General features: G+C 38.1%; 1 protein-coding gene across 1 annotated transcript in view; it reads left to right on the top strand.

Moving 5' to 3' along the window:
• LOC104995186 (transmembrane protease serine 11F-like) overlaps nt 1–14,500 on the top strand; it is a 115,961-nt gene that overhangs the window by 87,296 nt on the left and 14,165 nt on the right. Inside the window, exons 4-6 of the mRNA XM_010848912.1 lie at nt 5,405–5,469; nt 7,688–7,851; nt 10,196–10,234. Of these exons, the coding sequence (XP_010847214.1) occupies nt 5,405–5,469; nt 7,688–7,851; nt 10,196–10,234 (268 nt within the window). The remainder of the gene's footprint in view (nt 1–5,404; nt 5,470–7,687; nt 7,852–10,195; nt 10,235–14,500) is intronic.

The following is a 14,500-nucleotide window of genomic DNA, read 5'->3' as shown; positions in this document are numbered from 1 at the left end:
GTTTTTTGCTTCTCTTCTTTTCACAGCTTTTTGTAAGGCCTCTTCAGAGAGCCATTTTGCTTTTTCCATTTCTTTTTCTTAGGGATGGTCTTGATCCCTGTCTCCTGTACAATGTCACGAACCTCTGTCCATAGTTCACTAGGTACTCTGTCAATCAGATCTAGTCCCTTAAATCTATTTCCCATTTCCATTGTATAACTGTAAAGGATTTGATTTAGGTCATACATGAATGGTCTAGTGGTTTTCCCTACTTTCTTCAATTAAAGTCTAAATTTGGAAATAAGGAGTTCATGATCTGAGCCAAAGTCATCTCCTGGTCTTGTTTTTGCTGACTGTATAGAGCTTTTACATCTTTGACTGCAAAGAACATAATCAGTTTGATTTCAGTATTGACCATCTGGTGATGTCCATGTGTAGGGTCTTCTCTTGTGTTATTGGAAGAGGGTGTTTGCTATGACCAGTGTGTTCTCTTGGCAAAACTCTGTTAGTCTTTGATCTGCTTCATTTTGTACTCCAAGGCCAAATTTGTCTGTTACTCCAGGTGTTTCTTGACTTCCCACTTTTGCATTCCAGTCCCCTATAATGAAAATGATATCTTTTTTGGGTGTTAGTTCTAAAAGGTCTTGTAGGTCTTCATAGAACTGTTCAACTTCAGCTTCTGCAGCATTATTGGCCTGGGCATAGACTTAGATTACCCTGATATTGTATGGTTTGCCTTGGAAATGAACAGAAATCATTCAGTTGTGGATGTGACTTGTGATGCATGTGAGGTGCGATGTTATAAAGAGCTATCTTGCATAGGAACCTGAAATGTTAGGTCCATGAATCAAAGCACATTGGAAGTGGTCAAACAGGAGATGGCCAGAGTGAACGTCGACATTTTAGGAATCAGGGAACTAAAATGGACTAGAATGGGTGAATTTAACTCAGATGACCATCATATATACTACTGTGGGCAAGAATCCCTTAGAAGAAATGGAGTAGCCATCACAGTCAACAAAAGAGTCTGAAATGCAGCACTTGGATGCAATCTCAAAGATGACAGAATGAACAGAATGATCTCTGTTAGTTTCCAAGCCAAACCATTCTTAAGTTTAGACCATTTAAAAAAAGGATATAATTAATTTTTTGTAATTTGGACTAAATATAACATTTACTTATATATACTGAGCTTCCAGTAGATAAATATAAACATAGATTTAACTTCTCCAGAAATTGGTTACAACAATGATTAGGTGTTCAGAAAAAAGTGGTTCCCGTAGCCCTGTTAAACTAGAAGCAGAAAAAAAGCAAATTTCTAGGAGATTATCTTTTACTAGGTTTAGATTCAGGAAATAAAAGTTGCTTTGAGGACTTCTTTAAGGGCTTCCTGCCCCCAAACCTCTACCCCCACCAACCTGAAAATCTGTCATCAGGCATATAAGTAACTCAGGGTTGTCAATGTTACTTAAAGCTTAAGAATACAAGATCTTGAGACAGATATCCTGGGTTCACATGGCAGAACAACCACTTCTAATGCCAAGTTAGACAATTAAGTGTCTTGAGCTTCAGTTTTTTCACCTATAAAATGGGACTGATGAGAATAAAGAAAATACTCCCCTCAAGGCTGTATGAAGTTGACTAAGGAGTTGGTCCAATGCCTACCACGTAGTATGGACTTAATACATGTAAGCTATTATTAGTGGTTACACCAATAGTGTACTATACCAGAAGCTACTCATTTTTTAAATAGAGGTCGACTCCTCAAGGGACCATGGTCTTATTAATATAACAATTTAGTTCAAATAGATTCTTAGTAATTTCTTATACTCTGATATGACAGAATCCTCGTCCTTTCCTACAGTGCCATTATGCACACAGTTCAGAATTTCAGAAGCCATTTATATTAAAGTGCTAAAGATCTTAAGGTTTTCCCAGATGACTCAGTGGTAAAGAATCTGCCTGCCAAAGCAGGATACAGGAGATGTGGGTTTGATCCCTGGGTTGGGAAGATCCTCTGAAGAAGGGAATGGCTACTTACTCCAGTATTCTTGCCTGGGGAAGTCCATGGACAGACGAGCAAAGGCTATGATCCATAAGATCACAAAAGAGTCAAACATGTGAGCATGCCTACACACATGCGGAGATCTTAACATCACATTTTCTCCTTGTTCCTTGAGAACTGAAAATGAAATGTGTTCTGAAAAGATTATTGAATCATAAGTGACATAAATCAGAACTGTCCCAAACCCCTGGAATGACCACTTATGAAGGGGGTGGGAGTCACTACTGGGGTCTCCTGGCTTCTGCCTTGCTTTTAGATTCCCATAGAGTTCTACTTACCCTTGGCAACATGATTTTCAGAAAAAGCAAAAACAACCATGTTATTATCTTATCTCCTTTATGGTATTCTGGATCTTTCATTCATTTTCTCATTTATTCATTCATTTATTGAATCCATCAAACATACATTGAGCATTTACTGTGGACCAGGCATTGTGTCAAACACTAAACATACAGTCCAGAGTGGGAAAGACAATTGTAAACCAGTGTGATAATTGCTACAATAGAATCATGTGCAAGATGCTGGGGTGGCTTCAGTTCAGTTCAGTTCAGTTCAGTCACTCAGTCATGTCCAACTCTTTGCAACCCCATGGACTGCAGCAATGCCAGGCCTCCCTGTCCATCACCAACTCCCAGAGTTTACCCAAACTCATGCCCATTGAGTCGATGATGCCATCCAACCATCTCATCCTCTGTCATCCCCTTCTCCTCCTGCCCTCAATCTTTCCCAGCATCAGGGTCTTTTCCAATGAGTCAACTCTTTGCAAGAGGTGGCCAAAGTATTGGAGTTTCAGCTTCAACATCAGTCTTCCCAATGAACATTCAGGACTGATCTCTTTTAGGATGGACTGATTGGATCTCCTTGCAGTCCAAGGGACTCTCAAGAGCCTTCTCCAACACCACAGTTCAAAAGCATCAATTCTTCAGCACTCAGCTTTCCTTATAGTCCAACTTTCACATCCATACATGACTACTGGAAAAACTGTAGCCTTGACTAGATGGACCTTTGTTGGCAAAGTAATATCTCTGCTTTTTAATATGCAGTTGAGATTGCTCATAACTTTCCTTCCAAGGAGTAAGCGTCTTTTAATTTCATGGCTGCAGTCACCATCTGCAGTGATTTTGGAGCCAAAAAAATAAATAAATAAAGTCTGCCACTGTTTCCACTGTTTCTCCATCTATTTGCCATGAAAAGGAGAATTTAATTTTGTTTGAGGAAGGCAAGTCAAAGACAAGTTAGTTGTCACTGGAGAACACCATAATTGTCATTGAAGAAACTTACCTGAAAAAAAAAGTATACTGAAGGAAGAGGGAAATGAATGTGCAAAAGTGTAAAGGTGTGAACCAGGCCATTGAGATTAGGAAAGAACAGGTAATAGAGAAGATAATAGGGGTAGGATTAAAAAAGGCCTGTGATATGCAGATAATACCACTCTAACGGCAGCATGCAAAGAAGAACTAAAGAATTTCTTGATGAGGATAAAAGAGGGTAATTAGAAAGCTGGTTTAAAATTCAACATTCAAAAAAGTAAGATCATGGCATGCAGTCCCACAACCTTCTGGCAATCAGATGGAGAAAAAAATGGAAACAGTGACAGTCTTTATTTTCTTGGGCCCCAAAAAGCACTGTGGATGGTGACTGCATCCGTAAAACTAGAATGTGCTTGCTCCTTGGAAGAAAAGCTATAACAAACCTAGACACTGTATTGAAAAGCAGAGACATCACTTTGCTCACAAAAGTCCATATAATCAAAACTATGGTTTTTCCAGTAGTTATATACAGATGTGAGAGTTGGACCATAAAGATGGCTGAGGGCCAAAGAATTGATACTTTTGAACTGTAGTGCTGGAGAAGACTCTTGAGAGTCCCTTGGACTGCAAGGAGATCAAACCAGTCCATCCTAAAGAAAATTAACCTTGAATATTAATTGGAAGGACTGATGCTGAAGCTGAAGCTCCAATACTTTGGCCACCTGATGTGAAGAACTGACTCATTAGAGAAGACCCTGATACTAGGAAAGATTGAAGGCAGAAGGTGAAGGGGACGACAGAGGATGAGATGGTTGGGTGGTATCACCGACTCAGTGGACATGAGTCTGAGTAAACTCTGGGAGATAATGAAGAACAGAGAAGCCTGGCATGCTGCAGTCCATGGGTTCTCAAAGAGTCAGATACAATTGAGTGACTAAACAGCAATAACAACAAGACCCATGAAGGGTTAAGATTGTGGAGCTCATACTAAGAGACACTGGGTTTCAAGCAGGAGTGTAATATACTCAGACTTGCGCTTTAGGGATATCATCCTGGCTGCTGGCATGTTGGGTAACAAGTAGGGGAGGAAAGACAGAGTTGAACCACATAAATGTGCCAGTGAGAGGACCACTGCAAAAACCTGAACACAAGTTTCGAATGAGCTGATTTTAGACCACAGCAGTGGGATGGAAGGAAGAGAGGGAGATTGAATATTTAACAAGGTAAAATCTACTGAGCACTGTTATTAATTTAGAGGAATCAAGGAAAAGGAAGAATCTATTGGGCAAGGGAACCAATATTCCCTCTTCCCAAGGGGGGCATGATTTACCATGGAACTGGGCCCTACGTAAACTTCCATGGACCTGCAATTTCTGAATTTTGACTTTCACTCTGGTGTTTTTTTTTTTTAATCTTTTCAGGCAGTGCCTCAATACTGGAAGGCAGGGTACCTTGGGAATCAAGTACCTTTAGGAGATAATTTCATGGAATATCCAAAATCCTTCAGTGGTTCAGACTAGAAAAGCCAAGTAATAAAATGCTGACAGTATGAAATGTGATGAAATATAGACCTGCCAAAGAGATGATTGTGTGTGAGGGTATCAGAGTTACAAGACAGGTGTTGATACATATTATGTCAAATGCTCTCATAAGGGATATTCATGTGAGAAATGAGCAAATTGATATCAATAGTAGACTAGAATGCCATATTGGAGAATGAGACAAATATATGGTAGGTTTTCTTAAAAGTGAGGATTGCTGCCTTGAAAAATAGCACCAATAGTTTATTTGACAATCAAAATGAACATTATGAATAGTGTTTAGTATATCAGGCAATGTGTGACATGTGGTATACATTGTTTCTTTTAATCCTCAACACAACTCTACAACATATACAACTCTGTTACATCATTTTAGAGCAGAATCAAACTATTATGATAAGATTGTTCAGTTTTACAAGGATTAGAACTTGGTTGAAGTCTTACCACTGCAGATAGCCAGTTCACAAGTCTGGGAATAAACTGGCATCCTTACCTTTTCCATAAGTCTCTAGATAAGATGAGGAGTAACACTTTCTTAGGATTAACACTTTAAATTTTTTTCTATTCAGATGTCTAGGATATTTCAACATTCTGGAGAGGGTCGGTTTATCAAATCTCATGTTATCAAATTAAGGTATGTAAACTTGGCTTGGGGCTTCCCAGGTGGCGGCAGTGGTAAAAAATCTGCCTGCCAATGAAAGAGATGCAGGAGACATGGTTTTGATTCCTGGGTTGGAGGGCATGGCAACTCCCTCTGGTATTCTTGCCTGGAGAATCCCATGGACAGAGAAGCCTGGTGGGCTGTAGTCCTAGAGTCTCAAAGAGTTGGACACCACTGAAGTGACTTAGCCCATAAAGGCCAGCCCCTTTTGAATATCCTCACTTTCAGTTCAGTTCAGTCGCTCAGTCGTGTCCGACTCTTCGCGACCCCATGAATCACAGCACGCCAGGCCTCCTTGTCCATCACCAACTCCCGGAGTTCACTCAGACTCACATCCATTGAGTCAGTGATGCCATCCAGCCATCTCATCTTCTGTTGTCCCCTTCTCCTCCTACCCCCAATCCCTCCCAGCATCAGAGTCTTTTCCAATGAGTCAACTCTTCGCATGAGATGGCCAAAGTACTGGAGTTTCAGCTTCAGCATCATTCCCTCCAAAGAAATCCCAGGGCTGATCTCCTTCAGAATGGACTGGTTGGATATCCTTGCAGTCCAAGGGACTCTCAAGAGTCTTCTCCAACACCACAGTTCTGCCTACCCAAAAATCAGACTATGATTTTCTCTTCAATAAGGTTTTTCCTCGAATGCTCCTGCATTATTTTATTTCAGATGCCTTTTCACTCTGTTCTGATAAAAGGCAACATATATAAATTAAGATATGCATTATCAGAGACTAAAATAAGTAACTGGAATTTATCCTGAATATATTTTAATAGAAAGTCCAAAAGGGTTGGCATTTACTGGAATAATATATCTTGTTTTTTATCAATTTTGATAAAAATTGATGAAATTTTAAAATTTTTATTGTGGATATCAATCAGTTTACACACATACATATTTATACACATGAGCTTCAGAGGTGATGCAGTGATAAAGAATCCACCTGCAAGGCAGGACACTCAGATGTGATCCCTGAGTCAGAAGATCCCTTGAAGAAGGAAATGGCAAACTACTCCAGTATTCTTGCCTGGAAAATCCCATGAACAGAGGAACCTGGCAGGCTACAGACCATGGGATTGCAAAGGGTCAGACACAACTTAGTAGCTAAACAACATATATATCTATATATATAGATATATATACACATGTGATAACATGCATATACATATATATGTAAATACACATATATATTTGTAGTACTTATTTACTTCATTTCTTGATGGTAAATATACATATGGTCAAGAGCCCATGTCTTTTCTATCCCTTTTCCCCTTTCTACTCTCCTTTCTTCCTTCATTTTTTGTATATGTCCAACTAAATTTGTTCTCAAAATATAACTAGAGGGTTTCTAGACCTCTACACATTATTGTAAATTTTTATATTTGAACTTATCAAATGATCTCCTTTTATAATTGCTTTCTTTAATCATCCATGTTTCAAACTCATATTAACTGACTACCAAGCCCCAAAATACCAATGGCTCAACACAATAAAGATCTATTTAATTTCCATGGTACAGTCCAAACAGACGTGGCGTAAGTGGATGTAGGAATGATTGGGATTGTAGAATGGACTTGCCCACTGAATCTCTGGGTGGCAAATAAGGGAAGAGTGAAAGCATGGAGGATGGTACAGGAAGTCTTCCAGGGCCAGGTCTGGGAGCAGGTACATCATTTCTTCCCACATTTCACTGTCCAGGATTCACTAGAGAGTTTCAATAAAGTGCAAGGAAGGCGAGGAAATGAAATTTAGCTCTTGCTTAGAAGGCAAAGCTTAGAAGAAGGGTTTGGTGAATACAAAGCATTGTCTTTGCCACACCACAACTGAGGAATAATGACCTTGGTTACAACTTGGTTCAGAATCCCTTAAAAAGCAAATCACCTAAGTGCACGTGTAAAGCATGATTTCGCGAACCTCTCCTCCTCCCACAACCTCCTCTTTTTGAAGTTCAAAAAGGTTATGAAACTAAAATTATCTCACAGCTAGATGGTGAGCTAAGTTAGAGGCAAGAATAATGTTTTTTCCAGCTATTTATCTTAGCCGGTATTCCTAGAGATCATTTAAAAATCTGATATGCACACATGCCACTCACTATGTTTCTTTAAATCTAGTGTGAATCATAACGTGTAAAAATAGTTCCTGGTTAGAGAACTGACTTTATTATGATTACCTCTATCTGCTTTTTCCTCTTTAGTCCAGATCAAAATGGTATGAACATTCATATGGTGCTTGTGTTTCGATTCCCATCTACTGATAGTGCTGAGCAAGTCAGGAAAAAAATTGAAAGGATTCTATATCAAAGTCTGAAGAGAGAACCGATGCCTTTGACTATATACAAACCATCATTTACACTCACACGTAAGTGCTTTTACCATCTTTGTGGTTCCCTCCCTTCACAATCCTCTTTGTACTTTTCATAAGAATTCAGGTCAATGTATTCTCTCATTTCAAGAATTCACCCTTGGTGAATGTATGTCAGTGTGGATTAAAACTAAAATAAAAATTCGCTATGAGGTAAAGTCTAGTTTTATGATTTTTTTCATATTTAACTTGGGCATCACTATGGATTTTTAATTCACCCCGTATGTGAATTTTCATGTTGGATCTTTTCAAAAGCATGAAAGGGTAGGCATTAATTGCACCAGATGGAGGAGCCTGGTAGGCTACCGTCTATGGGGTCGCAAAGAGTCGGACACCACTGAGTGACTTCACTTCACTTCACAGACTCAGGGAAGGTGTCAAACATGGGACCTGCAAGCGTTGGCGGCGAGGGGGTGGGGCAGGGGCGGTATTAAAGCACAGGTATCCTGACTCCCAGAGGCCAGTTCTGGGGGTTAGCTTCCATAGTATCAAAGAAACAGAATCTTTATGAAGGTTGAAGCCTGTTGGAAGAAGCATTAACATGAACCATAAAGAGATTCTCTCTAGCTTATTTCCAATTTAAAACAATTTTAGTCATCTCCTCACAGATTCTTCACAATACAAACTCAGAAAAGCTGTCATTTCATTTTCCCCCAAAAGCAGAAAAAAAATGGAGCTCAAAAGGTTATGAAAGTAAAACTAAAACTGCCTCACAGCCAGTGGGAATCCAAACTGAGAGACATTTCTGTTTTTCTGTACCAACACAAAATTAGAGAAAGTAAAATAATGTATTTCAAATAAGACTATAAGTGCCAAGATCAGGGACTGTGTCTTTTTATTTTCTTATTCCTCCCCCTGAACTCTAGCATATGTCTCACAGGCATTAGGCATTCCAACTCTGTTCATTGTTTCTAATTAAGTATTTCCAAATGTGGTTGCTTCTGATTTAACACCAAAAAATAAGACTTGTCCTTTAAATCTTGAATCTTTTCCCCTCCCAACAACTATGAATTTAAAAAACAGATTGTCTAATTTCTCTGTTGTTAGAAAACCAGGAAAATCCTTTAAATACATTTTGATAGAATCCCCATACACAACAGTGATAACTTCTTCATAGAGTAATTAGAAATGATTAAGAATATGGTATCCACCTTTATTTTTAAATCAATTATATTCCAAAGAAAAACATGGCATTTTCCAGCACTCTGTAAATGGCAATGTCAAACTAAATCTCAATTCCTGGTAATGTAATTGTGCCTAACACATGATTATGTAAGCTAAAGTAAAATATCCACCATAAATTAAAATTGTAGAGTTTCTTATTTTACAATTTTAAAAATCATTTTTCAGCCTTCCTGGTCATGTATACTGACTTTTTATTATTATATTTATAAATAAATATACATTTACTACATGTATATTATATATATATACATGTATACTGACTTTTAATATTAAATGATATTCTATGACCATCCTTGATAACCAAAATTCTACCACATACATTTTCTTCTGCAATACAAAGCTCACACTAAATAAAGAGAAGTAAAATGTCCAGGAGACTTCTAATAGGATTTGGGGCTCACATTCCCCTTATGAAAATGTCAGTATTATTGTGGAAAATATGATGTACTTTCCTACTTTCTAACAAATAAAACAAATACCAAACCACCCCAATCAAACGAAACTGACTATAAAGGAACACTAAAATAAGTTTGAAGGGGAAAAGGTGTCACAGAAGGGAGATATAAAGTGGAGGGAGAGATAGGGGGCTGGCTGTATACAAGGGACCTTCATGCCTCCAGTACCTGCTGACTTCCACCGTGTTCGCTGTGAGAGTCATCCTCAGTGAGAGAAGCCATCAACCTGCAATGATCAAGTTCCCACTCTTTGTAGTCAAAGGCCTGGGAATTGGTCTGTGAGGGACCTGGGATGCCTATCAACCTGGCTTCCAGGCATATGCCTAACACACATAGGCTAGTCCAACTGCTACAGCGAACACCAGTTGTGATGGGAATAGAGGTTGTTTCCCTTAGTTTTATTGGAGGTCCCACAGAAATCAGCCATGGACATTTATCCTAATCATTCTCTCCTCATTTCCTAACTTCTGTTTTTTGGTTTCTTAGTGAAAATCAGAAGACAAAATGCTACCTTTTTAGAGTAAAATTATACATTTTGAACCAAATCAGAGTAGAGGGTTATTTATATATTTCTTGGTTACAAAAAATATCTTATATGGATTCTTTGGGCAATAGGCATTTTATAGTAACCATTTGAACAAAATCACATGAAAATAGGAACATACACTTCCACCAACTAATTCATGTTTTGTTTATTTCAGCTATCGACAACAAAAAGATGAGGAATTTTCTCAACAGTCGTAAGTTCCAAAGCCCATGATTAACTGTCTATTTCATAGCAAAGATAAATAATAAAAGCCCAGAGAGTTGCAAGTAGAATTTACCACATTCTTTTATGAGGTATAATTGATATAACATTGTATTAGTTTTGAACGTACAATGTATAATTATTTGATATCTGTATTTCAAAATGATCATAACAGTAATACTGAGTTGTTTTTTCTGTTGTAAACCACTTAATCTTTTTATTATGTTTTATTACTGTTGACATTTTAAGACATTGAAATTTATACATTTACACCAAATACAATTTTTAGTGTTTTGACTTACAGAATGTGGTAAAAAATTATATAGTATTCTTGATATTACATACATAACATATGTAGCTATATTTCTAACATCTTGCATGCATATGTGCTAAGTTCCATTAGTCGTGTTCAACTCTTTGTGACCTTATGGCCCATAGCTCTCCAGGTTCCTCTGTCCATGGGATTCTCCAGACAAGAATACTGGCATGGGTTAACATGCCCTTCCCCAGGAAATCTTCCCTACCCAGGGATGAAACTTGCATCTCTATGTCTGTTGCATTGGCAGGTGGATTCTTTACCACTAGAGCCACCTGGGAAGACCAATTTCACATTTTACTTATCACTAATCTTTACATGGACTTTCTAGGTGACTCGGAGGTAAAGAATCCATGTGCCAATGCAGAAAACACAGGAGATACAGGCTCGATCCCTGGGTCAGGAAGATCCCCTTGAGGAGGAAATGGCAAACCATTCCAGTATTCTTGCCTGGACAATCCAATGGACAGAGGAGCTGGAGGGCTACAGTCCATGAGGTTGCAAAGAGTCAGACATGACTGAGCACCAGCACAAACTTTACATACTCTATTACTAATCTTTTTCAAAACAACATGTTCCATTTTATCCCAACAGTCACAGTCATTTATCCATCACTAAAGTCTCTTGCTTGATTGTTGTTCAGTCACTAAACCATGTCTGATTCTTTGTGACCCAAAGGACAGAAATATGCTAGGCTTCTTTGTCCTTCACTATCTCCCAGACTTTGCTCAGATTCGTGTCTATTGGGTCAGTGATGCTATCTAACCATCTCATCCTCTGATGCTCTCTTCTCCTTTTGCCTTCAATCTTTCCCAGCATCAGGGTCTTTTCCAGTGAGTCAGCTCTTCATGTTAGGTGGCCAAAGTGTCGGAACTTCAGCTTCAGGATCAAAGTCTTTTGTTATACTTTTACTATTTCCCTTTCTTGAGTCTTGATTTAAATTCACCCTTTTGCTTGCTAAACTGTATCTTTAAGTTATTTTTCAATAAGACAACTACATAGATGGTGTATTTTTGAGAAATTGCATATATCAGAATCTCTTTTCCATTGCCTTTATCTTTATGTATTATAGGATTCTTGGGTCATAAATTTTCTCAAATAACTATATACATATCATTCCACCTTCTTCTAGTGTTTTGTTATAGAGCAGAAGTCTAAGGCTGGTGTGATTTTTATTCTTTTAGGCTATCTTTTTGGTTCCTGGAAGAAGGTAGGAAATCTTTATCCTATAACATTTTTTTTTTTTTTTTTGTCAAGAGATCTAGATGTGTATTTGACACTGAACCTTGTCTGGGACACTATGAGATTTTCAACTTGTACACTGTTTTTTCTCATCCTGGAAAAATATTCTTCCTTTATAAATTTGATGATTGACTCTGTTTTAATTGGTTTGGTTTTTTTTTTCTTCCTCAGGAACACAAATGATTTATTATCTGAATGTCCATTTACTGAACTCTATGACAATCATTATTTCCAGTTCCAGTTCAGTTTCAGTGCATTATGAAAGATCTCATCTGATCTATACTCCTGACAACCACTTACCTCAATTGCCTGATGTCACATTTTCTCTTCTTCTGTGTGGATTTATTATCTGTTATGACATTTCTGTGATTTCTTGAATTTTCTTGATTGACATACAGATCTTTTGTTGTGTGTACTCTTATCAGAGTATATTTTCCCCTTATGTTTGGCTACCTTTGTTTTATTAAGGTCATGTTTTCTTGACTATCTTTGCTGATACCAAGCACAAGTTCTGAAAATTTCTGAGGAAGATTTTCAGTGATATGTCTGTCTTCTAAGTTTATATATCATCTGATTTAGAGGATCTTAGCCATGCCATACAGTTAGATGCAGGATTAAATTCAGATTTTAAAAACAGAGTATATGAAAACTACATCAACCACCCACTTTAGGGCACCATCAGCTCCAGCATTCACTGGTGCCAGTTCTCTGTCATTCTCTGTTTAAATTCCTTTTCATAAGTCCAATCACAGCACTATAAAAAAACACCTACCACAGACTGGGTAGTATATAAACAGCAGAAATATATTGCTAATAGTTCCGGAGGCTAGAAGTCCAAGATTGTTGTGAGGTGAGGGCCCACTTCCTACTCATAGATTCTTGCTGTTCAGTCAAGTGGTGGAAGGGGCTAGAGATTCCTCTGCAGACTATTTTATAAGGTACTGACCCATTCATGAGAGCTCCACTCTCATGACTTAAGCACCTCTGGAAGGCTGTACCTACTAATACCACCACCTTTAAGGGTTAGAGATTTCAACTATGGGGAGTACACATTCAGACCATTGCACGAAATAACCACATTTTCATAGAACGTTTCATCTTTCCTGTGTTCCTAGATAAGACGGTGTGCAGGCATTGTGGCTTCTGAATGCATACATAGAGAAAAGAGTTAATGGGTCATGACTGGAAGGTTCAAACTAGAGCTTCTGTTTGGCGAGGGACTGGTGAATTACAGCTTTACTTCTGGTGTGGAAAATCACAATATCAGTGGCTTTGTCAGAATTGTTAGCGCTCTCCACAGAGTTCTGGTTCAAAGAAATAGGTTGGGCAGTCCAAGAAGTTGTTTTTTAAACCAACCCACTGAATACTGCAGTTACTGAAAATTACCTCCAAAATGTATATACTTTTTTCTTACCTTTCCTTAATTTTTGGTGATTTTGTTCCTTTTGCCTTTGAGTAATACCATAGACTCAAATTTTTCATTTTCAGTCTGAGGATAATAACATCTAATAACATAGAGAGATAATAACAGAGTTATTAAAATTAGGGCAAGTGTATGTAACACTATGTACAGGGTCTGGATCATAACTAGTAGATATTATTTTTATTATTATTACCTTCACATTTATTTTTAGGGGAAATTGGGAGAGTAAGCATTAGACTCTACTGATGTGGCACCATATTAATGGAGAAACTCTACATGATGGAATTATGATAAATTTATAAATATGATTTCAAGCAACTATTTTTTAATCTGTTCCTGAATAAAACCTCTTTTTAAAAAAGTGTATTGTTAACTAATCTCAAAAATATACAAGCAACTCCTACAGCTCAACTCCAGAAAAATAAATGACCCAATCAAAAAATGGGCCAAAGAACTAAATAGACATTTCTCCAAAGAAGACATACAGATGGCTAACAAACACATGAAAAGATGCTCAACATCACTCATTATCAGAGAAATGCAAATCAAAACCACTATGAGGTACCATTTCACACCAGTCAGAATGGCTGCAATCCAAAAGTCTACAAGCAATAAATGCTGGAGAGGGTGTGGAGAAAAGGGAACTCTCTTACACTGTTGGTGGGAATGCAAACTAGTACAGCCACCATGGAGAACAGTGTGGAGAATCCTTAAAAAACTGGAAATAGAACTGCCTTATGATCCAGCAATCCCACTGCTGGGCATACACACTGAGGAAACCAGAAGGGAAAGAGACATGTGTACCCCAATGTTCATCGCAGCACTGTTTATAATAGCCAGGACATGGAAGCAACCTAGATGTCCATCAGCAGATGAATGGATAAGAAAGCAGTGGTACATATACACAATGGAGTATTACTCAGCCATTAAAAAGAATACATTTGAATCAGTTCTAATGAGATGGATAAAACTGGAACCTATTATATAGAGTGAAGTAAGCCAGAAAGAAAAACACCAATACAGTATACTAACACATATATATGGAATTTAGAAAGATGGTAACAATAACCCGGTGTACGAGACAGCAAAAGAGACACCGATGTATAGATCAGTCTTATGGACTCTGTGGGAGAGGGAGAGGGTGGGGAGATTTGGGAGAATAGCATTGAAACATGTATAATATCATGTATGAAACGAGTCACCAGTCCAGGTTCGATGCACGGTACTGGATGCTTGGGGCTGGTGCACTGGGACGACCCAGAGGGAGGGTATGGGGA

The sequence above is a fragment of the Bison bison genome, unplaced genomic scaffold (genome assembly GCF_000754665.1).
Source record: "Bison bison bison isolate TAMUID 2011002044 unplaced genomic scaffold, Bison_UMD1.0 scf7180017864279, whole genome shotgun sequence".
In the NCBI taxonomy this organism is placed as follows: Eukaryota; Metazoa; Chordata; class Mammalia; order Artiodactyla; family Bovidae; genus Bison; species Bison bison.
The sequence above is the reverse complement of the archived record's forward strand: the minus strand, read 5'-3'. Positions and strand labels throughout refer to the sequence as shown.